General features: G+C 46.7%; 1 protein-coding gene across 1 annotated transcript in view; it reads right to left on the bottom strand.

The window, feature by feature from the left end:
- Nucleotides 1-6,311: 6,311 nt before the first annotated feature.
- The window catches only part of LOC147740939 (acyl-coenzyme A amino acid N-acyltransferase 1-like), a 90,549-nt gene continuing 70,843 nt past the window's right edge, over nucleotides 6,312-26,017 (bottom strand). Inside the window, exons 3-4 of the mRNA XM_086952223.1 lie at nucleotides 11,273-11,475; nucleotides 6,312-7,065 (exon numbers count right to left, since the gene is read on the bottom strand). Of these exons, the coding sequence (XP_086808349.1) occupies nucleotides 6,469-7,065; nucleotides 11,273-11,475 (800 nt within the window). The 3' untranslated portion in view covers nucleotides 6,312-6,468. The remainder of the gene's footprint in view (nucleotides 7,066-11,272; nucleotides 11,476-26,017) is intronic.

Genomic DNA, 26,017 nt, shown 5'->3' with positions numbered 1-26,017 from the left:
GGTGGGTGGCCCGACATTTTTAAAACAATTCAGCTCGGGGGGCTCAACCTACAAAAGTTTGAAGATCTCTGCCCTAGACATGCGCCCCGAAGAGCGATAGGTTGGATCCTGAAGCAATGAAATTTGAGAGCAGCCCAGAGGTGAAATGCACAATCGAAACATGGAGCAGAGGCAATCATGTCCAAATCTAATGGTGGAGAGAAAACAATCTAACAAAGGAGTAGATGCCCATGGGCAGTATCACCATGAGGTGAAGTCACTCAGTCTTGTGACTTTAACCCCTTCGGTGCATGGGACGTTCCGACCTTCATACTTCACGGTGGGCGTGTGCGGAGGACGGCCGGGGGCCGTCCAAACACCTCCCGCTCATTAATTCTCCCGCACAGCGGGAGAATTATCACAGCGCGCAAGTGGTTAAAGACTTCTTTGAAGAAAAATAACTTGCACAACTCCGGACCCAATGCAGGAGTATGCAGAGCATGTGTATCTACAGCCACACAAGCCATCAAACAAGATTCTCAGATACCTCTTCCAGCACAAAAAGCAGAGTCACGCACTGGAAGGCTGTTTCTGAAGCAAGGTTTAAACCCTAAGCTCTGTGAAACAGGCTTTCTGAAACAAAGGAGTTCTAAGAGAAAAGAGGAAGCAAATAAAAAGAAATTGAGAGAAAACGAGAGGCCTGACTTCTGCTATAAGACACTGCAGAGAGCGAAAGAAGCCAATTGCAATCCGCATGGAACTGGCAAGGGGACACATTCTAGTCCCACCAATTGGAGGCAGAATACCTACAGGCTGTGGACAGGATAGACCCAGGTCATATGATAATTAGCACAGAGAGATAAATTAAGGAATGGAAATAAAGAAAATACACAAATATTTGAATATTACAATATTTTAAAAAAGTTCTTAGGTCCTTTGATAGTTTTATGTGACTGAACTAAGAAAAAGAAAGTATGTATTTCAGTCTGTTTCAATATGAAGATACTTATTTGGAATTCATATTCATTCATTACCTTCCAATATAAAGTCAAGGGAGGAATGCATGAAATACCCAATATGAAAATAAAATATTGACTAGCGTTCAAAATCTACATATTTTAAAGTTAGAAACAACAATATAGATTTAACACTTGTGCAAAGGATAACAATAAAAGTTGGCTGCTTTAAAACCACTTGGTTTTACAACATTGTTTGTACCATAAGTTCTCACGACCAGCTCACAAAGAGTGTTTTTACATTTTTAGGTCGAGCCTATCCCATTCCACAGGAATGGATAGGGGAGAATTTTAGGGTTGCATCAGGAAAGCTAAACCAGCCGGCGGATTTCCACAAGTGCATGTGGTCTCGTGAACACGCTCCCATCCGCCTGCTGGTTTAGCTTTCCTGATGCTCTCCACATCAAAGCAAGCAGCCTCCCTCCCACAGGCTTCCCCATCGTGCGCAGTGCGAGATGGCCTCACTTCTCCTCCCCCCTAATTGCTCTTACTTTCACGACCGCCAGGCCGTGAGCGACTTCAAAGCGATCCGCTCCCCCGCCCACTGCTTCACACTTCACAGCCGCTAGGCCGTGTCTCGCATTTCTCCTCCCCACAGCAATGCCAAGAGCTTGTTTGGTGATTGCGATCACTTGTTATCTTTATAATCTCCTCTGTCACTTTTTATTATCTCTCTTCCTCATGGTTCTCTCGCTCTTTCGTTTCCTCCCTATTCACTTCTACCCCTCTGTCGCCTCCTTCTTGCGGTCTCTCGTCTTTCTCTTGCTGTCCTTCTTTGCTCTATCTATTTGATTCTTTCCCTCCTCTTGTTAGAAGTGCGTGCTCTCGCTCAGCAGATGGCTGTGCAGGGCATCTGTTCAGTATCGTGGTCGCTTTCACTTTTGCGGCCGTGTTAGTTGTAGCATCGATATTTAGTCATCCAGAATAAAAGTAATAGTAACCCTCGTAGGTGGCGTATGCCCTCGCAAGTGTCCTACCGCTGTAGCGTTTACCATCCATCTTCACAATGCCAGATAAGCCAATGTCTGACAGGTAAATAAGAGCGTGAGAGATTTACAGGCATATGCTCCAGGGTCTCAGAAGAATAGATGCAGCCAACGCATAACTAAGGAACAGCACCTCTCTCTCAAAAAGGCATCTGCTTTCTCTGCCTCGTCCCACTTTACCTCTCCTGTGTTTCTATCTGACTGTCTTGCCCTGTCTCTCACGCTGTCGCCCTCTTTCCTATCTTGCCACACACGTCACTCCCTCTACCCCCTCTCTCTCTCGCCCCACATAGCTCAACATCACATATAGAGCAATACAAAATTTGAACATACATGAATTTAGAAAGGGGACCTTTATTTAAAACGTATGAAATAGGATTTTCTGATAAGTTCAGAAGGGACGCGCTACGCTCCAATTATACATACACTCCCTGAATGAAGGAATACATGAATGGTGGGTTGCTGGCATAGACCGGTAGAGGAATGTATGGATAATAACAATAATGAGCAGGGCGGCTGCAAGGCGATATCCACGTATAATCCACAGATCAGTGCTGGCGCTTCTTTACAAGAGGCTGAAAGGGGCTATACACTTCCGATCGACAGATCAGTGCTACCGCTTCTTCAAGAAAAAACATGTACTAGAAAGGAGCTACTTTAAAGGCGCGGAGGTGGTCTTTCACAGGTCCACGCTAGAGGTTTTCGCAAGCAATAGCGCTAAGATGTGTTGGGGAGTTAACCACTTACAGCCACAAGAACAGAGATGGCGTTTGGTCAGAAAAAATGGACCGTAAAGGAGCTACTTTCAAGCCGTTGAGCATTGGCATTGGGTAGGAATAAGGTGTTAGGAGACCGCGAGGTACTACACCCACTTACAACCTCGGACCAGAGGTAGCTGGTAGAGAGGTAGCGCTATGAACAGTACCCTGCCCGCTGACATATCAGATCTAGCACGTGCTCAGAAGAATCTGTACAGGAAAGGCACTACTTTCAGCTGCCATTGGCAGGGAAGGTGGGCTTTGGAGGTAGTAGGAAGAGGCAGCGTATTTATTTAAAGCCAACAGATTACACCTAGCGCTTCTTCGGATGATCACGAACTGGAAAGGAGTTATTTTTAAGGCGCTGTGGATGCGGGCTTCGAGAAGAGTTATGGCGAGGCGCTGAGTTCCTCTCCAATTACAGACCTCCGACCACAGGGGGTGGTGAAGGGAGGCAGCAAGACACGGTTTACTCACATGCTGACAGATTACAGCTACTGATCGTTCATTACATTTGGATCGGAAAGGCGGTAGTTTCAAGGCGCTGACAGTGAAATGGGCGAGCATGAGATGTCAGGAGGTAGAGAGGTCCCATTCACTTACAAGTAACAGACAGAGCTAGCCTTTGTTAGCACGCACATGGAAGGCGCTGCTTTAAAGGCGCTAGAAGTGAAGATTGCCCGCAGCATTAGGTATCAGGAGGCAGCGAGGTCCTATTCACTTTCAAGGGAAAGAACAGAGCTAGCGCTTGTTCGCAGGCACATGGACGAGAAAGGCGGTTGAAGGAGCGCGTAAGGAGGAGACGTTGGGAAGTGACAAAGCACCGTCCATTCACAATCAACAGATCAGAGCTAGTGCTTCTCGAAGAGGCAGCGAGGTACTATCTCCTTACAGCCGCTAGCTCTTTTCTGTAAGAGGCAGCGCTATGAGGCAGCAAAGCAGGAAGATTAATTTGGCACAAAATGTGCACTTTGCAATGTATTGTATCATTGTAATACAAATGTAAATGTTCATTTTCAATACAATCTTGGGTTCCTCTTGCTGTTAGTAGCAGACTAGGACCATAACAAAATTCAACCAACTCCACCCTTCAACTCCACCCTCCAACTACAACCCCACCCTCCAACTCCAACTCCACCCTCCAACTCCAACTCCACCCTCCAACACCAACTCCACCCTCCAACACCAACTCCACCCTCCAACTCCACCCTTCATCACTCAGGGGCACCACCACATCACTCGGGGGCACCACCACATCACTCGGGGGCACCACCACATCACTCGGGGGCACCACCACATCACTCGGGGGCACCACCACATCACTCAGCGGCACCACCACATCATTCAGCCAAACCACCTCATCACTCAGCACCACAACAGCACTGTCCTTGCTTGCTACCAACAAGCAATGCCATAGCCAATAGGACTCGCATCAGGAAAGTGTAAGCTATTGGCTTTGTGAATAACAATGCTATTAATTTACATATTTTCAAAGCCAACACACAAAGTGTGAGCTATTGGTATTGTAAATGACACATAAAAAAATGTGTCATTTACAATACCAATAGCTCACACTTTTTTTCTTGTCTTGCCTTCTGCTCCCCTGATTGCCCTAGTTTTCTTGCCTTCTGCTTCCCTGATTGTACTCGTTTTTTCTTGTCTTCGGCTCCCCCACTCCATCCATCCATCCATCCATCCACTCCATCCATCCATCCCCCCACTCCATCCATCCATCCATCCCCCACTCCATCCACCATCCATCCCCCACTCCATCCATCCTTCCCCCCACTCCATCCATCCATCCATCCCACTCCATCCATCCATCCATCCCCCCACTCCAGCCACCCCCCCCACTCCATCCATCCCCCACTCCATCCATCCATCCATCCCCCCACTCCATCCACCCCCCCACTCCATCCATCCATCCATCCCCCCACTCCATCCATCCATTCCCCCACTCCATCCATCCTCCCCCCAAATCCATCCACCCATCCATCCCACTCCATCCATCCATCCATCCATCCATCCATCCCACTCCATCCATCCCACTCCATCCATCCATCCCACTCCATCCATCCATCCGCCCACTCCATCCATCCCCCCACTCCATCCATCCATCCCCTCACTCCATCCATCCCCCCCACTCCATCCATCCATCCCCCCACTCCATCCATCCATCCCCCCAATCCATCCATCCATCCATCCCCCCACTCCATCCATCCCCCACTCCATCCATTCTTCCCCCTCACTCCATCCATCCATCCCACTCCATCCATACCCCCCACTCCATCCATCCACCCCCCACTCCATCCATCCATCCCCCACTCCATCCATCCATCCATCCCCCCACTCCATCCATTCTTCCCCCTCACTCCATCCATCCATCCATCCATCCATCCATCCATCCCACTCCATCCATCCACCCCCCACTCCATCCATCCATCCCCCCCACTCCATCCATCCCCCACTTCATCCATCCATCCATCCCCCCACTTCATCCATCCATCCATCCCCCCACTTCATCCATCCATCCATCCCCCCACTTCATCCATCCATCCCTCCCCCCACTTCATCCATCCATCCCTCCCACTCCATCCATCCATCCCTCCCACTCCATCCATCCACCCCCCCACTCCATCCATCCATCCATCCCCCCACTCCATCCATCCATCCATCCCCCCCACTCCATCCCTCCCCCGCTCCACTGTCCATCCCTCGTCCACACTCCATCCCTCACCCACACTCCATCCCTCGCCCTCTTGCCCTGCCTCTATCTCTCACCCTTCTTCTATCTATCTTTCGCCCTCCCTCTATCTATCTATCGCCCTCACTATCCATCGCATCACCACAGCATCACTCAGGGGCACCACAACTTCACAATGCGCTACCACAGCATCACTGAACGCTACAGCATCACTCGTCGCTGCCACAACATCATTCAGAGCCACCACTGCATCCATCTGTGCAACCATTCAACAACAACTGATTCAAATATGTTCTCTCAATGTTTCAAACTTTATTACAAATGTCACCATTTTTTTTTAATATTTCACTTCTGTTCTTGTATTTTCATACAATAAAATACACTAAACATAATCTTCCAAAAAGTTATTTGCAAAAGTTTAAGCTATTGCGATTATAATTTACAATAACGTTTATTTAAGTATTAATTATAGAAAAAAATACAACCCATTGTTATTTTTAATATTAATACATCTAAGTCATGTAAATACAACACATATTGCATTACCAATGCTATAGGTGTCACGTTTGCAAAAGTTAACACTATTGGCATTGTAAATGACAAAGTTATTAACCCCTTCGCCGCCGGGCTAATTCCCCCGCGGTGCGGGGGGAAGGGTGGCCGCGCACGGCGCTGCGGTGCTGATGACGAGCCCAGGCACGCCATGCAGCACGGTGCTCGTGTGCTGGTGACGAGCCTGGGCTCGCCATGAGCCAGCCCGCGCAATGGAACGCTCAGCACAGCGGGGGAATTATCCCGGCGTGTGAGCGTTCCATGGCTCATGACGAGCCCAGGCTCGTCACCAGCACACGAGCACCGTGCTGCCTGACGAGCCTGGGCTCGTCATCAGCACAGAAGAGGTTAATTTAGCTATTTTCATAACAAAAACATAAATAAAAAGTTTGTCATTTACAATACTAATACCTCTAACTTTACTAATTCGAGACCTATTGCATTGCAAATGCTTGTTAGATTTGGTCATAAGTTCAAAGCTTGCGGACCACTGGGCCTTTTAGGTGGCTCATAAGAAAATTTTGAATTTCCCTCCAGGAATGTTCCTGTGATTTGCAGTGGGCTGTCAACTCCCCGCCCCACAGAAGCGGCAGTGGGAACATGGGGGCAATTGCAATGCGGCAGAGAGGCGAGCCCGGGGGCTCCATTAGGTGGCCAGCACCGGGGTAGAAGAGGAGGCGACCGTTCATCTTCTGGTTTCTTTTGAGCCGCGCCAGCACCTCATCCGCATAGAGTTTGCTGTTGCACGCACTATCATCACCACCCACGATGAACAGTAGGGAACCGGAGGCTCTTTCCACAGGGAGGAGACAGTTGTGATGCTCTGGTGCACGGGGATCCACAAACATATCATATATATCCATTGCTCCATAATTGGTGGTGCGGATCAATTCTGGCTTATAGGGGGACCCGTTGATGCAGAGGTCCCGATAGCGTAGTGTCATGCCATTGATGCTGTTGGTACCGTTAATGCAGACCGTAGCCGCCACCTGCTTTAGATATGTTGCCATGGCCAAGGCAATCTCCGCTCCTTTGCAAACAGCCACCACGCCGACAGTGGGACCCAAGACCTAGAAAAAACAAACACATTGCGGCAATGAGGATATTGATGGCAACGTACTGTGATATTGTTTTTTTATTTTGTTGCCCAAAGTGTGAGGCGCTAGCCCAACACGGTTTCCAGATTATGCCATTACACATTTTAAGCCAAAGCGGACTAGTCGAGACAGAGTAGGACCTGGAATTTTCCCTTTATGGAAAGGGGGTGGATAGTCACTTGTGTAGCATACACTGTATTCTGATTTGTCTGTTGACAGTATATAACCACGTATAAGATGTCAGCCTTGTACCTTCCACAGAAGTGCAGACACCCCGTGTCATTCACCAGCGTGCATCAACCTCAGGCTGGTTGAGAAGCGAATGCAGTCTGATATACTTTAAGCTTTGGAGCCATTGTAAAGCATGTGCTGAAAAATGTACAATGTTTTGAGAAATGAAGATAAGGATATTTTCTATTTGAAGAAAACTATTTGTTCAGAAGGCTAGTGGAGAACATGGTACACATACTATTAGCATAAACTACAAGAGAGGAGTGAGGAGCAATGACATGCAAGATCTACTTATGGATGAACCACACAGCCCTCCTGCTTCGCCTATCCCCAAGTGTCTCATACTATCTAGTGCCACCGTTAGTAGGACCCCCGATTGCTCCTGAGGATCACTATGGGACCCTAAATCACCCTAGGCTTCTTGAAAATTTTAGCATCTGGCTCAACACCCTGATCTTTTGGAATGTAACTATCTAAACACAAATGTCAACTTCTTAGTTTTTTAGGCACACACTCATAAAGGATTGATTTTACTCTTATCTTTGTTCAAGTTGACTAGATTTCACGGGGAGCCCCAATCCCAAAAGTGGCCATATCTGCTTCCATCACTGCAGACTCATTGCATCTTAGAGTTCAACAGCCATGAAGAGGTTGTGCAAGAAAACCTCTGGAGCAGATTTTGTTTGGCATGATTTAAAAGCTCTCTAATAAAAACTACCCAACCGTTACCAGGTAATTGAAAACTCCAGGGATGCATAGAAAAGTGCTTCAATTCAATGCTGCATTCATTCACTCGTTGCTTTCCATTTAATACCACATCCAAAGTCACCAATGGACACATCTGACACCACTATTGCCCACAAGTTAGAGCTCGAAAGGGAGAAAGTATTTTGCCATTTCTACAGCAAAGTCTTTAGGCATAGGTTTAGTACAGTGCCATCCATGCCAAGCTGTAACATGGCAAAATACTTTTACCACTCCAGGCACAGTATTACAGCTTTAGTTTGGTAAAATACCATCCAAGCCAACCCAGAATGAAAACAGCAAACCCTGACACATGTTTTGCTATCATTATAGCTCTTCAGAGCAGTTTAGCTTCGTCAAGGCACAAAGAAGCATCCAATAGAAGTCAAAACAATACCCTTTCAGGGTTAGAGTAGTGCATAAATTAGGCAAAGAAAGAAGCAGGGAACTCTGGGAAGTTCCCAAGTTTAGGTGGAGAGCAGCTCCACTAGAGAGAACCCTACAACACCAGCAACACACTGACATTTTTCTCATCGCAAATGCCGGTTTTTCTAGCAAGGTTTTTAAATGTAGGATTAGAACAGTGCCATGCATGCTCTCGTTGGGGAAGGAAGAGTGGTCTGCCACTGTCCCACTCACGTTCCAACAACCACCAACGACAGACTTTTGCAGTCTCCTGTGAAATATGGACATAGAGAGATCCTCCTAATGCTGTGCACTTGTATTGGCAGTACATCTCACTTCTCATGAGATATTACCTACAACCCTAGCAAACTACAAAAACAGTCCAGGATAAATGGCTGCCACCCTCCATTCAACATGGTCCTAACACAGGAAAACTTTCAACCATGTGAAAACTGTCTGCAAAATTTGAGGGATAGTAATTTTGCAGCAGTCTAAATACTGCTTCCAAATGACCAGTGGCGGCTGGCATGACTCACGGGTAGTGGGCCGGGCAAAGGGGGGGACGGGCGCGGGCACCAGGTAACGCAATGAAAAACAAAAAATTACTGGTAAGCCCCTGACCAATCACAATATTGCAATGCAGCGTTGTGATTAGTTTTGAGCGTACTAGTTTGACGCTCCACTAGGGAATGGGGGCCTGGGCTTGTTCTCCACGCAGGCTGTAATGCAGCCTGCATGGAGTGCGCATGACTGGTTTGGGCGGACTTGTGCACGTAGGAGTGGGCAAACCACTCCTGCCCTGCTCCGTGAGCAGGGGTGAGTGTCTGAAACGTTTCAGTGCTCCATCCATTATCTCCCTGTGTCTGAAAAGTTTCAGAGCTTCGTCCATCATCCCCTTGTGTTTGCTTTGTTTGCCCTAAGTTGGCAGGGTATGCCCAGACGTGGGTCCCTTGCTCACTTTGCCACTGGATTCAAGCTAGCCTGGCTCATGAAGGGTGTTACCCAGACACCAGTGACAGGATGCTTGTTTACGGTTCAGGAAAGACCTGGCTTAGCAGTTCGGGTTGGACTGTTCCCATGAGGCACAGTGTCAAGATTGATTTGCATATGGCTGGATCTGAACTGAGGTGGCAAAGTGAGCTAAAGAATGATGATGGATTCAACCCAGATCTTTGACTGGAGGTGAGTGTCTGAAAAGTTTCAGCGCTCCGTCCATCATCTCCTGGTGTTCGCCCTAAGTTGGCAGGGTATGTCCAGACATGGGTCCCTTGATCACTTTGCCATTGGATTCAAGCTAGCCTGGCTGATGAAGGGTGTTAACCAGAAATTGTTCCTAGGATGCTTGTTTCCGGTCCAGGGAAGACATGGCTTGGCAGTTCGGGTTGGACTGTTCCCATGAGGCACAGAGTCAGACTGATTTGCATATGGCCATGTCTGAACTGGGGTGGCAGAGTGGGCTAAAGAACGGTGATGGATTAAACCCAGATCTGTGACTGGGGGTGAGTGTCTGAAAAGTTTCAATGCTCCGTCCATCATCTCCTCGTTCTGCTCCGTGAGCAGAGCAGCCTCGAAAGGAAGGAAACAAAATGATAATAACTTCAAGTTATCATTTTATATTTCCTTTCCTTTACGCTGCTCAAAGCACTGGGGCGACGCTCTTCCGCCATAGCGGAGGAGCCGCAATTTCTAATGACTGTATGCAAATGACCCCTTCTTTGCCTGTGGTAGGTGGGTGTGGATTCTAAGGAATTTGCAGATTTGCAACAAAAGTGTTTTAACCTCCCACCCATAGTACGGCCTGAGCAATTAAGATGCCCACACATGCAGCCTGAGGCCATTTGTAAGGGAGACTCTTCCATACACTTGTGTATTTACCATCCACATCTTTGGCAGATGTTCCTATTGTGGATAGTGACTGGTTGCATGGCTGCCCTGCACAGGAGGCTTCTTCTCCCCCAGTCACACTGCGCGGCTCCCAACTCCAGGCTGCCTCTCGCCTTCAGTTCAGGATGGAGGGTCTTGATGAGAGATACTCCTCTTGTGCAGGCAGGCACCGTTCACGTCTTCCAAACTTCACAAAGTTCCTGTAGGGGTGTCTCTACCTTGCGTCTCCAAGGCAGACAAGTCTTTCTCTAGTCTTTCTGAGACCACCTAAGCCTGTAAACAGAACACCCTCCTGTCCAACTCCACTCCCAGCCCAGTCCTTGGTGTGGACTCCAAAATCCTCAGGAGGGCCCTCTTTGCGGTTAGCAGTTCACAAGGTGAAATTGTCGCTAACGTTCTAGTTCCAAAAGCAAATCTCCACCTTATCCCATGCCAGACCAGTTACAACTGGTATTCTGCAAAAGAATTGTCCTTGGATGCTCTTTGATGGCTGTCTGGTTCAGCCACCCTGGAGTTGAGGTTCAACACTGAATATTCTGTGGAATAAAACACACAGACCTTGGTCCTGATTCTAGGCCTTATTCCTGCCATCCCTGCTCATGGGCTGTAGCTTGAGGTGAGGCCTGAGTATTCATAACCTGGAGGCCCTGCAAGTATGATCTCCTTTTATGGGTCCTAATGGGTTACAGGGAGTTTACAAAACGTAATGATTGTTATTTGCCATAGAAGTGGCTGCCAGGAAACTCCTCATAAATAAATGCCTGGGACGAGGAACAAAAACAATTTTGTTTCATTCTTAAATAGAGAGTAAACCTCATATAGAGGAATCCTCTAGGAGGACTAGGGTGTAGAGCTAGTGAGCTTCTAAATGTCAGTATTAGTCTTTGATTACAAAGAGGAGTCAGAGAGGACATACCTTGGGGTGCTGCAAGAGGAGGTCTGCAGCTTCTTCAAAGTACTCCAGATCCACCTCGGACAGCGACCCTGGCAGGTCATCGTAGGCAAAATAGGCCAAAGCGAGTGTGGCAAAGCCCCGGCTGGCAAGAAGACCGCTGCGGAACTCCATGAGACCTCCAACTCCGCCAAACATGTCAATGACTCCAGGGAATGGCCCATCTCCTGTGGCACAAAAGACAGAAAAACTGAGATATCCCAGGAGATGAAAGGAATACAGACTACATACAGGGAGCAGTGAATTTTGAAAAATGAAAAGGTTGGTAGACATTTTTATATATGGTTTATGCCATGCAGCTTTGTCTTTGTAGCAGTTACACAGGTATTTAACTAGAACCATGGTCCAATGGCAGAGGTCATGGGAGTTATAGCAAGCGTCCCAGGATAGGGCATTTATTGACTAGCACAAGCTGGGCCCTCGGTCCAGGGCCTGCAAAGCCAAATGCACATTTTGTGGATGAACTGTTGAGATAAAATCACAATGATCGACCCATTCACACACATTCAAGTGCCGAAAGCTTGCAAATTAGTTTATTTCTTTAGCTAAAGTAAGGCAAGGATTGATTACCATCTATGGATAATTGTGATTTACACAAAGATAAAATCCAACGGTGGCTGCCAGTTGGTGTTGGCCTCTCACTGATTCTTGGACATACCTATTCCAGGGACAGGGTCTGTGCTGGGAAGGCACAGAGAAGAGTGCATGTGGCTCTGTAGAAGAAGAGTTTCCTAATCACAAGTGCAGAGGCTCAAGAAGCCATACTGGTCAAAACCGGTCAACGCTCACTGCATCTACTGCCATTCTAACACACCACAATGTTTCATGTCACTTGTACCCATTCTGTTTCTGTAAAGTAAGCTAAAATTCCATAAAATTGGAGCAAAAAATCACAAATTTATATGCTAAATAGAAATAAAAGCCTCAGTGGACGTAGACGAAGGGGAAGGCAAGAACCGGAGAAGGAATCACAAGGAGTGAGGCAAATCAGGGATCTGAAAGGAATGGGAAACTAGTGGAGAAGTGCACTCAATGGTACAACAAAGGAACCACACTGAGGCAAACTGGGGAACGGTGTGAGAATAAACAATGAAAAGAGGGAGTGAGACTTCACTAAAGCGTTGGCAAAGCCAATCGATCTGGACTTAGCTAACGGGTGCGTTTTAAAACATTTTAAGCATATATACCATGAAATAAACATACTATAAAATAGAAACCATGCCATTGCCAAATCCAGAGCCCATATGCTTATAATGCATTAAAAAGAAAATGAAACACTGCCTATAATTTTAATAAAACAGTGCAGATGCTTCCCGGCAGAAAGGTGTACTTGGAACAGGTGTAGAATCCCATTTTGGTTTCGATTCACATCACAGGAAAATATGAACATAATTGACAGAAAAGCTGGTATTGACTTTGAATTACTGTAACCTTAAGACGTAGTCTGAACACATATGGCTAAAAAAAAACAACTTAAAAAGCACTGTTAAAGGGAAGTATTTGCCAACCAGCCCTGGAACTGAAGTGCACATCTTTTTTGATGGATGTGCAATTAATCTGACAAATGCTGAAAAGCCATAACTCCCAGTGCAAGAGAGGTAGGGGCTAAAGTGGGCTGAATCACTGCCCTATTGTTGGACCTGGCCCTCTCTGCAGGGTCACCCCCAAACATTTTGCCCTTTACCCTCCACTTTTGCTGAATGTTTTATTTGGCTTTGGGACTCCGTGCACTTTCCCACTGCCGACCAGTGCTAAAGTGCTTGTGCTCTCTCCCCAAAACATGGTTAAATTGGTTTATACCCAATTGCCATATTACATTTACTTGTGAGTCCCTTCCAGAGTAGTACATCATGTATCCATTTGGGAAGAACCCAAAGGGTCAGGCTGTCACCCTTCCCATCAAAGACCAAGAGATTGATATGTGGAGTCCCACAGGGATCGTCCTTCGGCTCCACCCTTTTGAACATATACATGACACCGCTCACCAACATCATCCAATCACAGGTAATCACTGTCACCTTCTACGGTGATGACAGCCAACTCCAACAAACAGAAGTACTGGTCTTGGGCAACAAGACATCCCCATGGAACTCCACCTGCTGGCCGATGGAGCTAGGACCAACACCTACAGACCATGCAAGAAATCTAGGTATCATCTTAGACAACAAGCTCGAAAATGATGGCTCAAGTCAAAGCAGTGTGAATCTCCTGCTTTCACATCCTACGCGTGCAGCGAAAGATCTTCAAATGGTTGCCTCAGAACACCAGAAGGGCTGTCAGACATGCACTCATTGGCTAGACTCATCAGGGTGGACTACGACAAAACTCTCTACACTGAAATCTCTAAACAACTCCTACACAGACTCCAGACCATTCAGAACACTGCTGCAAGACTCACACTCCACCTCCCATGCCGCACCCACATCACACCAGAAGTGGAGAAGTGTGGCTCAAGGGTTAGAGGCGGCAGACCCGGAAGCTGAGATCGGCAGTGGACCAGGGTTCAATTCCCCACCTCGATGGGGCTTGGGCTCAATAATTCCACGGACTCGATAATTCTCGCTCCGGTGCCTACTCGACTCACGGGTTCACACTCTGCGACTCTGGGCAATAGCTTGCTTAATCTCCACAACGGCCCCTCGCGGTGGGATGCCTGGCTTTCACCTTGTGGATACCCTGCCGGGGTTATCTCACAGGGGAATACCAGGACGGGTTCCCTAAGCAAGCGCTTAGATGCCTGCGATGTGGGTGGTTTGCGCTATATAAATACATTTACATTTACCACACCTTAAGAAGGTTTACTGGCTTCACATTCACGAGAGCGGTCAATTTAAACTTTTCACACACATGTACAAAGCTCTACACAACACAGGACCAGAATACCTAAACAACTGCATGCACATTAACCAACCCACCATACACCTATGCCCTGCCTCACTCTCACACATTCCCAGCATCTGCAAAAGCAAAACTGGAGGTCGCTCATTCTCCTACATCGCACCCAAGACATGGAGCAACCTTCCTCAACACATCAGAGCCTCCTCCTCACTTCTTAATTTGTGCAAGAAGCTGAAGATCTGGTTGTTCATATTAGAAGCATGGGCACCTCGCATCTGCCCAAACACCGGGATACCGTCTGATATGATTAGTGCGCTATACAAATTAATATAAAAATATAATCCAGAGCCTGTAAATTAAATGCTACCAGTGGGTCTGCAGCTCTTATAGTGCCACCCACTTAAGCCGCAGCAGAAAACATGTCTGAGGTCTGCCACTGCAGCCTGAATGCAGTGTCACCCTTCCATGTCGACTTGACATTTAAAACTCTTGCCAAGGCTTAAAGTCCCCTTTTATTACATATACGTCACCTCTAGGGTAGGCCCTAAGTAGCCCACAGGGCAAGGATGCTTGTAATATAAAGTTTAGACATGTACTTTCATTTTTACATGTCCCACAGTATCGGGGATTCCTTATGACATCAAATAAGCTGTAATTCATAATTGAGAGGGGCTAGCTAGTTCATTTTTGGTACCTATGAAATTGTAATGATAAACCCTCATAAGTACTTAGTAGTACTTTATTGAGTGATTAATTAAAATTACGGACCCGGGGGTCTCTAATAAGAGCAGAAAAAATAAAAGACAAGGTCCATTCGTCTAGAAGAAGTAAAACAATGCTACACTGAGAGCTTGAAACACAGCAGGAATAAGCATTTCAGGAGCGCGAAGGTGGAGCACACTAAAACAACGCAACACAATTGAATTTTAAAGCCGAGCAGAATAGACATTTCAGTCTCTAATAAAAGCAAACACCTTAAAGGCCTTGTCCATTAGTCCAGAAGGAAGTAAAACAATGCTTCACTGAGGGTTTAAAACAGAGAGGGAGTAAACATATCAGATAGGCTAGAGTGCAGTGCATTAAAACAAAATAATATAATGGAATATTGAAAATACAGCAGGACTGGACATTTCAAATATAATTTTAAAGTGCAGTGTGCAGAGTTATCAAGGCGTATGCAATGACTCAAAACAGAGCTCTACAAGGGACAGCAACCTTAGTGGCATGAGTAAAGTGCAAAGAGCTGAGTTCACAAGGTTTATCCAACTTAAGACAGAGCCCGACAAAGACCAGTAGCATGAGTAACAAAGGCACAAACTTGCTACAGTGACAGCTCCAATAATGACTGTAAAGGAGCATTTCTTTCCAAAGTGCCAAGTTGTCAGACTGTCATGTGCGCACTCGCTAAGATGTCTTGTGGAGATCTAACGATTGTAATCAAGCTTTGATTACAGAATGCAGGGAGACAAGTTGTCAGAACATTCACTAAAGTGCCACTTGCTAATTCAAGAACAATTGTAAACAAGCATTTTTTTAAGGTGCTGGATGCCATATTGGTGGACCAGATCAAGTAGCATCATGGCTGTGGGTACAGTTATAGGTCAGCTTTATTTCTAGGGCCAGATGCCCGACCTATAGGCCAACATAAGGATGCATAACATTCAGAGTGCCAAGTACCATGGTGTCAAGATTTATCAAGTGACACAAGACGCAGCCCAATGAAGGCCAGCTGCTGTGTAGACAGAAGTGCAATTTCATAAAAGTCCCACGTGCTGATTCAAAAGTGATTGTGGACTATCGTTTTTTCAAGGTGCAAAGGTGCCAAAAACGTCAGGCCATGCCAATAAAAAAACAGAGCATTGGGACGGTTTGCAAAATGCCAAACCGGTGGGCCAGCAAAGTTTGTTAACAAACATGACTTATTGAATACAAGGTTTTGATTTTGCAATGTTTATAAGCAGGCATTTCTTTCATAGTGCACAGAGTCAAGATGATCAAGCCATATCAAGTCAGTATCATTCTTGAGTGCTTGAGGCTATCAAGTGGATGCACCCAGGTGGGCCCGCATCCCGGGAACAGCCTTTCAGCTGTGGCAAAAACCTTGCCAACTCGTGGAACATCAGCTATATAAAAATGTATATCATTACCCCTTTACATCTTCAGTTACCACGTTGCAAGAAAATTGCCCTTAAATAAACTCATCTCTGAAGGAGCAATTCTGCGCACCAGCATATAATGTGCACCACAGTTGCCAAGGGATACTGGCACAGCCTTCCCTGCCCAGGATGTGGGGGGACTATTCTTCCAGTGGGATCTGTATTCCCATATAGGCAGTGCTAGGAGCCTGGTCAGCAGGATGTTTTTTAGAGCTGGTCTTGCCAAGGCTGCTTTCAGATATAGCTTGCAAGTAGAGACTTCAAGCGACCTACTAAGACCCACTGCTCCCAGGATGTTTTGGATTTCATTAATGTCCTTTTCCCTTTATACGAGCTTGCCGTAGTGGATCTATTAGACACTCTGAAGTCAAGTTCAAGGAGACGCTAGCGCTGCCAAGATACCTTGACCAGCTGCTGTTTTTATCCTGGAGTATCACACACAAGGGCTCACTGAGTCTGGATCTGCCCTGGCCACTTGAAAATGATATTACATGAAATCCTTTTTGCATTCAATGTCTATTTTCACTGGGCCAAACTCTAGGTGGATCAGTGTACGTCTGGTTGTTTTGGGCGGTTGAATATTTTCATGTATGCAGCTGTTTGACAGCGTTCTAAACGCCCTGGGAGCATACCGTGAAAAGTAAGGTGCCCATAACCTATGGTGGGTAATAGTTTCGCCCGCGTTACTCTTTGGATCTCCTTTGCGGAGTGACTCTGTAGATTGTGATATGATTTGGATAGTGCACATGTGGTTTTAGCTGCTTTTTCTAGCAGGGCTTTGGCATACAACAAGAATTTGCCGGTGTCTGACCGCCAAATGACGAGATAGTTGTATTTGCAGGTCATCCTTATCTTAGAGGCCCCAACTACCATTCCAGCTGATGTTTCTTGACTCTTTGGCCAAACACTAGGACCTTGGTTTTTGCAGCATTCGCCTGCAGGACGTTCCTATTATTATAAGAGTGAGGTATGCCCAGGGCCATCTTCATCCCAATTCGTGTTACTGATGCAGAAACACCTGTTCATCCGCATACTGAATACTATGTAGGTTGGTCTGATCTAACTTAGGTGGAAACATATTTCCTCTCAGCTACTATGCACCTAAGTCGGCTGTATATAGTGAACAAGGTTGGAGCGATGACACCTCCCTTCTTCAGGCCTTTGTTTGTATATATGTTTGCCATGGCATGGGTTTGAGTTATCTAGGTCCAAATCCAGGAGTCAGTGCACGATGCTGTGATAGCCGCATGGAGTTGCCTTTGTATTTCCCACACCGCGAGTTTGGTCCAGAGAATGTTCCGGGCCATTCCATCAAACACGGCGCGGCCATCTACAAAACAGGCATAAAGAGTGGGGCGTGGATGTTTCAATGGCCTTGGCTCCCAGGTAGGAAAGGGCTATCACATTGTCCATAGTAGAGGAGTTTGGCCTGAGCCCCGTCTGATAGCATGGTATGATGTGGTCATTAATTCAGTCCTTCGGCTCATGTAGGAGTACATTAGCGAAGGTCTTACCATCTACATCTTGTAGAGCTATTAACCAACAGTTTCCAGGTGAGGTGTTCACCCACTTTTATGAATTGAATGCAAGTCGGATTCTTTCCATGATTCCGAGAAGGAAGACAGTAAAATACATTCACTGAACAAGCTGTTCCCAAAATGCCTAATCTTCCTTAAAGCTGTTCCCAGGTAATCCATTGGGACCCGGGGCTCCATCTTTCCGGATGCGCTTCAAGATGCTTAACGTCTCCTTTCCAGAGACTACAGTTAGGTTCTCCTACAAGCCCTCTAGGGCATTAGCAAGTGAGCTCTTGATGGTGGCTCATGCCTTAGTGGGGTCTATGTAAAGGTTTGATACATGAGCTGGCCATTTGTCGTCTAGGAGTGCGTTCTCCTTACCAGTGGTTGTGCTTGTCAGGCTGTTGACATAGCCCCAGAATTCCCTGGACTGGTTGACTGCTAATAGAGAGTATATGTATTTTCACTCCTCCTCTAGATGTTTTTGCTTTAGGACACAGACAAATGTTTTATGTTTTTTCTTTGCCTCTTTTAGCTTGCTTTCCGTATTGGAACCCTTCCCACTTTTATGAAGACGCTCTGCAAGGCAGCACATTCATTTGCTCTCTTTGAACTCTTTGTTCATGAAATATGGAGAGGGCCTTCCTCTTATGGGCACACTATTTTGGATTTTGTGCTTATGAGATGTTGGGGCTGAGTGAAGCTTTGTTACAATCTACCCCCAATGTTTCTGAACACGATTCAATTTGTGTCCCAAAGCTGGGGAAATTAAGGTTGCTTTCCTTTGTGCATACCTGGCTTTGGCAACCGGTCCCCGTTTTACTCTTTATTAGCGTGCCAACGTTGGTAGGTGGTGGTTGGCCAGTCAGGTTGCGTCTCCTGTGTGTTTTTGCACTCAAGGTGGCCTCAATATTTAGTGAATGATGGTCACTTTCCGTGCTGTGTTGGACTTGGTACCTCTTGCATCTGCTTAGCAGACACTTGCTTAAGAAGATGTAGTCCAATGTGAATATATTTTTGAAAGTAGGCTTTGGTTTGTCCTCCACAGTAACTTTTTGGTCAGCCAAGCCCAACTCAAATTCACTAATGCAAGCTTCTAGTATGCTGCGGGATCAGTCCCAGCAATATTCCTCATGTTGACAAGTCTTGTGTGTTAAAGTCACCTTCCACTACTCACTCATGCCCTGGATGATCAAAGAAGGTCATAGAGGATTTGGGGATCAAATCCTCCAATATTAACCTGGTTAACACATCTTGTGTATTAAAGTTGCCCTCTACTTATCACTAGCCCTGGATGCTTATAGAGGGGAGTTCTTATCAGGTCGGCAACATTCCTAGCGTTCTCAGTTTTCGCATCTCTCCGTCGATTGACATACCGATTTACCACAGAGAAACACGTTGAAGCATTGGATTATGAACGGGGGCATTGGTGATCTCGGGCTCAGACGACAGAATCTCTTGGAGCACCATCAGCGCGCCTTCCTGTGGAATGTTAGTACACAGTGGTATTGCATTCTCCCAGTTTTTGAAATGAAATGGCCAGTGTCCTTAACAAAGGATTCCATGCATTAATAGTATGCCATAATATATATTGATGATGTCAGGGTTCAGGCTCCCTTCGCGCCTACCTAGCGTAAGAATTACAATTCCCATGAGCCTTCATGAAAGGAAGGTACTTAGCGTCATCGCGCGCAGGTGCGGATGCGCGTAATTCTGTTTTGGATCCTGTTGCTTGCTGGAGGTCCGTTAGTGTGGTCTCAATTCTCGTCTTGTCTGCTTCCCGCCTCCCGTGATTCGGAGGCTTCCGATATCCTTGTGTAGCAGCGGGTAAGTGGACGACGGGCTGCTGCCTACCTTTGCTTACAACGGAACGTGGTGCGTCGGCCGACCACACATTACCGTTGTTCTTAGACAGTCTCCGATCCTTGGTGCCCTGTTGAATTCCAGCGCGGCTGCGCTTTTACTTGGGACTGAACGCCGTGAGTTTCAACGCGTTCTGTTGAGCACTTGCCTAATACTACAGTTTGCGGAACATAGTGGTGCCACCACATGTCACAGTGATATCCTCAATTCTTCCTTCTTTAGAGCGGAGCGCTGCGTGTTCCTTGCCACGCGCTGGCGTGATGATTAATCATTCGCCGATTAAAGCGGAGTAAGGTGTGTTAGCTAACCACTTACTGCCGTGATCCCAGGTGGATACCTATACTCTCATATACAGCGGAGTATAGTGGTGTTAGCTACATTCTGCCGTTTGTATTGTCTTCTGGTGGAATCGATTCTTATACTTATTTTCTCGCCCACGATCTGGATATGGCGCTATAATATTCAGGTGTTTCGAATCCTTGTTTCATTCCTAAAAGGAACAATTGTTGTACTTTGCTGTGCTTATATACTGACAGTTTGCATAGAGTCAGTGGATCTCTCATGTGAATATCTAAGACACCATCCTTGTTTTTCTGCATACTCTGCTGGGTATTATTGGACTCTGTGTTTCAGGTGTGTTTATGTGCCCACAGGTGTTTCACTCTTAGCGAGAATTGATTAGAGTAGACATGTTATTGCTATGCATTGTTTAACTGTGTATTCTGTTATTATATCGTTTCAGAGCCTTTGTTCCAGCAGTCCCCTCCCCGTTCCTGATATCCCTCGCCTCATGGTTCCAATTTCCTGTGTTCTAAGATCTGGGAGCTGGTAACGTTAGGAGGTGGACCCCCATAAGCAACGCCCGGATCCTGTGGAACGTAATCCTCACAGAGTTACGCGCCCACGATTTGTGTTCCACCCGATCCGGTGGTTCTGGAAATTATGGCCACCATGGATGATGTGCTTCAAGCACTGGTTCTAGTACAACAGGAATTGATAGCCTCTAAGTCTGAGGCAGCTGCGTTGCGGGAAAAGGTGGACAAATTAGCTAGAAACCCTTTTGACGCTACAGCAGCTGCACCTCCTATTCAGGTCACGGTACCCCCTCCCATTCCTCTAGCTAACCCTGAGAGGTATTCTGGCGACCCCACTAAAACACAGGTTTTCCTAACACAAGTATTGATGCACTTTTCTTGTAAACCTTCTTCGTTCCCTTCCAACCATTCGCGGGTAGCCTTCGCGATTTCCTATTTAAGCGGTGATGCAGCCAATTGGGCAGTGCCTCTGGTGCGGAATGATGATGCCATCTTATCTAACTGGACGGCATTCCGTGCGGAGTTTGAGAAGGTGTTCGATAGGAGGGCCACCACCTTTAGCGCTAACAGGGAACTGTTAGAGTTAAAACAAGGGAGACAGGATCTGGTGTCATACCTTACCACCTTCAATAGGTTGGTGGCTGAGACGGCATGGCCGGAAGAGAAGAGAATGTCTATATACTACCAAGGGCTATACGAGGGATTAAAGGATGTCATAGCTCAGATCGATCCTCAGCCTCTCACATGTTCTGACATGATTAATCTTTCCCTACGATTAGACGGGAGGCTCACAGACAGAGGGGGTGAGAGAGACAGAGCCAAGAGAGGATACTATCGTTCAGAGTCTTTTTCTCGCAAAGTAAATCAACCAACAGATACAGGTAGTGAACCCATGGAAATAGGTGCAGTAAGGGCCCCTTTGTCCAGAGCAGAGAGGGAAAGTCGTAGAGTTCTAGGCCTATGCATGTATTGTGGGAAAAAAGGCCATTACGTCAAAGACTGTCCCACTAGACCTAGGGCTTCGGGGACATGGTCAAGAAACAAGAAAGCAACCGTGTCCTCAATAACCACGGAAGATATATACCCAGTTGAGAAAGAAGATAAGAACTGGAAACTCCCTTCTCTCACAGCCTCTGTACTACAGGAACATGATTCTCACATAGTGCTCACCATGTACCTAGAAAGTCAAGCACAGGTTCACCAGGTGATGGTAATGGTTGATTCAGGGGCTACAGGGAATTTTGTGGATAGCGGTTTGGTAACATCCTTAGCTTTGAACAGGATACGGAGAGACCGTCCTGAGGAGGTATGGGCAGTAGATGGCAAACAGCTGAAATCAGGTCTCATAACAGAAAGGACAGAAGAACTGGTGTTATCCTTATCTGTCCCCGGGGGGGTGCATAGAGAGGAGATAAGTCTGAACATAATAGAAGCACCCCAATACAAAATCATCCTGGGTATGCCGTGGCTGAGCCATCACAACCCTTCGGTGGATTGGAGGGGAAAGACTCTAAGGTTTGAAGATCCTACTTGTAGGGCCCATATCAGATCTGAACAAGCCCCTCGTGTAGTAGCGTTGTTGTACTCCCATCGTCTAGCTACTGCAGCGGAAAAGGTGGTGGCTATCGAGAGTTTCAGGACGTATTCACTGAAGCTATGGCGGAGCAGTTACCTCCACATAGGGAATACGATTGCCGAATAGATCTAGTGGAGGGCGCTGAAATCCCCACTTGTAGGGTGTATGCCTTATCTGTCCCTGAGACACAGCACCTGAAGGAATATCTTGAGCACTATGTGAGAATAGGGTTTATCAGGCCATCACGCTCACCTTCTGCTTCTTCTTTGTTTTTTATCTCGAAGGCGAATGGTGATCTGCGGGCTTGCGTAGATTATCGCAAACTCAACAAGGTCACTGTTCGTAATAGGTATCCGTTACCCCTCATTTCGGTACTATTGGATCAGGTTTGCAATGCAAAGATATATACCAGGCTTGATCTTCGAGGGGCATACCATCTGGTCCGCGTCAGGGGATGAATGGAAGACCGCATTTAAGACCCACTACGGCTTGTATGAATATCTGGTCATGCCGTTTGGGCTGTGCAACGCCCCTGCCGCTTTTCAGTTCTTTCTGAATGACGTATTGAAAGAGAACATGGACATCTGCGTTGTTGTTTATATTGATGACATTTTGATATACTCTGATGAGGTAGACATACACACCTCGCAGGTTATCATGGTACTCCAGAAGCTGAGAGAACATGAATTGTATTGCAAATTAACCAAGTGCGAGTTTGGGGTAAACTCTGTTGAATTCCTGGGGGTCATGTTACACCCAGAGGGTCTACGCATGTCTGATCGCAAATTCTTAGCAGTCCAAGAATGGCCTACTCCTAAATCAGTAAAGGAGGTACAGAGCTTCTTGGGCTTTGCTAATTACTACAGACGTTTCATTTTGGGGTTCTCGCAGATGGCAGTTCCTTTAACACGTCTGCTTAGGAAGGGAGTGAAGTTCTGTTGGTCGATGTTGGCTGAACAGGCCTTTGGGTGTTTGAAAAAGGCGTTCACCTCAGCCCCTGTGTTGGACCATCCTAAAACCGAGTTGCCTTTCATCGTAGAGGCGGATGCTTTCAATGAAGCCCTTGGGGCTATCCTTTCACAAAGAGACCTAGAGACCAGACAATTGCATCCGGTGGCATACCTTTCCAGAAAATTGAACCCGGCTGAAAAGAACTACACAATCACAGAAAAAGAACTCTTAGCAGTGAAGAGAGCATTCCAGGAATGGAGACAATACCTTTGGGGTGCTGAATACCCAGTGACGGTGTATTCCGATCACCGGAATCTTCAATACATGCAAACGGCCAGGCATCTGTCTCAACGCCAGATGAGATGGATGCTGTTCTTTGCGGTATACAACCTTTACAACAAATCTTTTACCACGCACTACCATTACAACACAGTCATTACAACGCAAACCATTACAACGCATTGCGCTGGGGGGCGCTCTAGGACAGGGAATACGTTTAATTTACTATCCAACACGTTCCCTAGTGTCCACGGGGACTGGAGTTGGAATAGTAAATTAAACTATTCACTATCCAGCACCCCAAAGCGCTATGCGTTGTAATGGTATGCGTTGTAAATACCGCGTTGTAATGGTATGCGTGGTAAAAGTATGCGTTGTAACGTCATACATCCGTTCTTTGCTGAATATAACTTTGTCATTACATTCAGACTAGGCAGTGAGAACAGAAAGGCTGACGCATTGTCCGGACAAAACGAAGGAGAATCCACAATAAGTCCTGCAATGGAATCCATAATAGAACCCACAAAGCTGGTTTGTGTACTTAGCGCTGAAACATTCTTGAATAAAGTACGGACAGCTAAAAGACATTTTCTTTGGGATTCCTGGGCAGCAAAAGACAGTCACAGATCCATGAAACAGGGATTGCCTTTCGTTAACACTCAGCTGTTCTTGCCATCCATCGCCTTACAGCAAGAGGCTTTTCGGTGGTGTCATGTGGCTCCTCTGGCTGGTCATCAAGGAGTGCTCAAGACTATACATTTGGTACAGAGATACTTCTGGTGGTTTACTCCGAGAAAGGACATCACCTTATGGGTGGCTAGGTGTGAGGTTTGTGCACATTCAAAGATAGACAGCGGAATGAAGAGAGGTAAATTGATACCCATGCCTACGCCCAGAAGACCATGGCAAACAATAGGTTTGGATTTTGTGAGGGGTTTGCCATCTGATCAGGGCAAGTCGGCAATTCTGGTAGTGGTGGATAGCCTAACCAAACTGGGACATTTTATACCTTGCATCAACCTACCTACGGCTGGTCAAACGGCAAACTGCTCCTTGAGGAAGTGATCCGTCTACATGGGGTACCTGAGGTTATTGTCTCAGACAGGGGCCTCGAATTTGTCGCCAGGTTCTGGAAATATTGGTGCACGGCATTACAGATCAAGTCGTCATTGTCCACGAGCTTTCATCCTCAGACGGATGGACAATCGGAGAGGTTAAATCAGACACTAAAGAAATACCTCCGTTGTTATGCCAATGCAGCACAAGACTCATGGGTGTCGTTGTTGTGGATGGCTGAACTGGCATATTACAACGCCTGGCATTGCTCTGCAGGGGTGTCTCCTTTCTATGCCACTTATGGGGTTGACGCTAACATCCTTCCTGTTAAAATACCTGAGAGCGTGTCTGCTGAGGCCCTCTGTGTACACCAGGGTGAGAAAGCTACACTCAGTACAGAAGCAGCTTATCACACACTTGAACAAGGATAAGGCGACTTACAAACGTTGGGCCGATACACACAGGAGGGATGGTCCCGACTACCAGGTGGGGGACAGGGTATGGCTCTCTACCAAGAACATAAGATTCAAACTACGGAGTGTGTTCCATCCTCGTTTCATTGGCCCGTATGTCATCATAAAGAAAGTGAACCCTGTGGCTTTCAAATTGAAACTACCTGCTAGTATGCGAATCCACCCTGTGTTCCACAACAGTCTTCTGAAACCCGCCTTGTCCAGTGTCGGGAGGGCAGCTCCTCCAGTGTTGGTCGATGGTGGGAATGAGTACGAGGTAAGATGCATTCGGGACTCCAAATGGAAACGTGGCGTCCTGTGGTATTTGATTGGCTGGAAAGGGTATTCGGCTGAGGATGATACCTGGGAGCCGTGTCATAACGTTCATGCTCCTACTGTTGTACGTCGCTTTCATGCTCATTTCCCGGCTAAGCCTGGCCCTAGGAGGCGCTGAGGAGGAGGACCTACTGTCAGGGTTTGGGCTCCCTTCGCGCCTACCTATCGTAGGAACTACAATTCCCATGAGCCTTCATGAAGGCATTTAATATCTATGTGGCACCCCTGGCAGGAGTTTTGCGTAGATATGGCTTAATTCCCATATCTTACGCTGATGACACACAGCTCCTGTTCCCCTTCAAAACTCTCACCACTGAGGTCAGAAACTCCTTTTTGACAGGCATGAAAGAGGTGGCAAAATGGATGGCTACAAACTACCTCCAATGCAATGTCACCAAGACTGAGATCATGTTATTTGGAGACGCGAAAATACTCTGGACTCCCGAATGGTGGCCGTCGGAGCTTGGAGCAGTCCCTGAACCTAAACAGGTTGTGAAGAATCTGGGAGTCAGACTCGATCATGACCTGTCATTTAAACAGCACACCAATTACATATCAGGGATCTGCTTCCACACCATTGGACTTCTCCGTAAGGTCTTCCCGCTTTTACCCGACGCAGTAAGGAAAACGCTTGTTCAAGCGTTGATCCTCAGTCGGATTGACTACTGTAACGGTTTACTTTTATCAGCCAATGAGGGTGTGTTGGATAAGCTGCAGGTGATCCAGAACACGGCGGCTCGCCTAGTTCTGAATGCCCCTCCGAGAACTGCTTCTAAACCTCTCCTGAACCGCCTACACTGGCTTCCAATACGACAGAGGGTCAAATTTAAAATATGTTGTTTGATCCACAAATGTCTAAACTCAGAGGGA

This window comes from Lissotriton vulgaris, chromosome 1_1 (assembly GCF_964263255.1).
Source record: "Lissotriton vulgaris chromosome 1_1, aLisVul1.2, whole genome shotgun sequence".
NCBI classification, from domain to species: domain Eukaryota; kingdom Metazoa; phylum Chordata; class Amphibia; order Caudata; family Salamandridae; genus Lissotriton; species Lissotriton vulgaris.
Note: the sequence above shows the minus strand (reverse complement) of the source record. Positions and strands in the feature narration are given on the sequence as shown.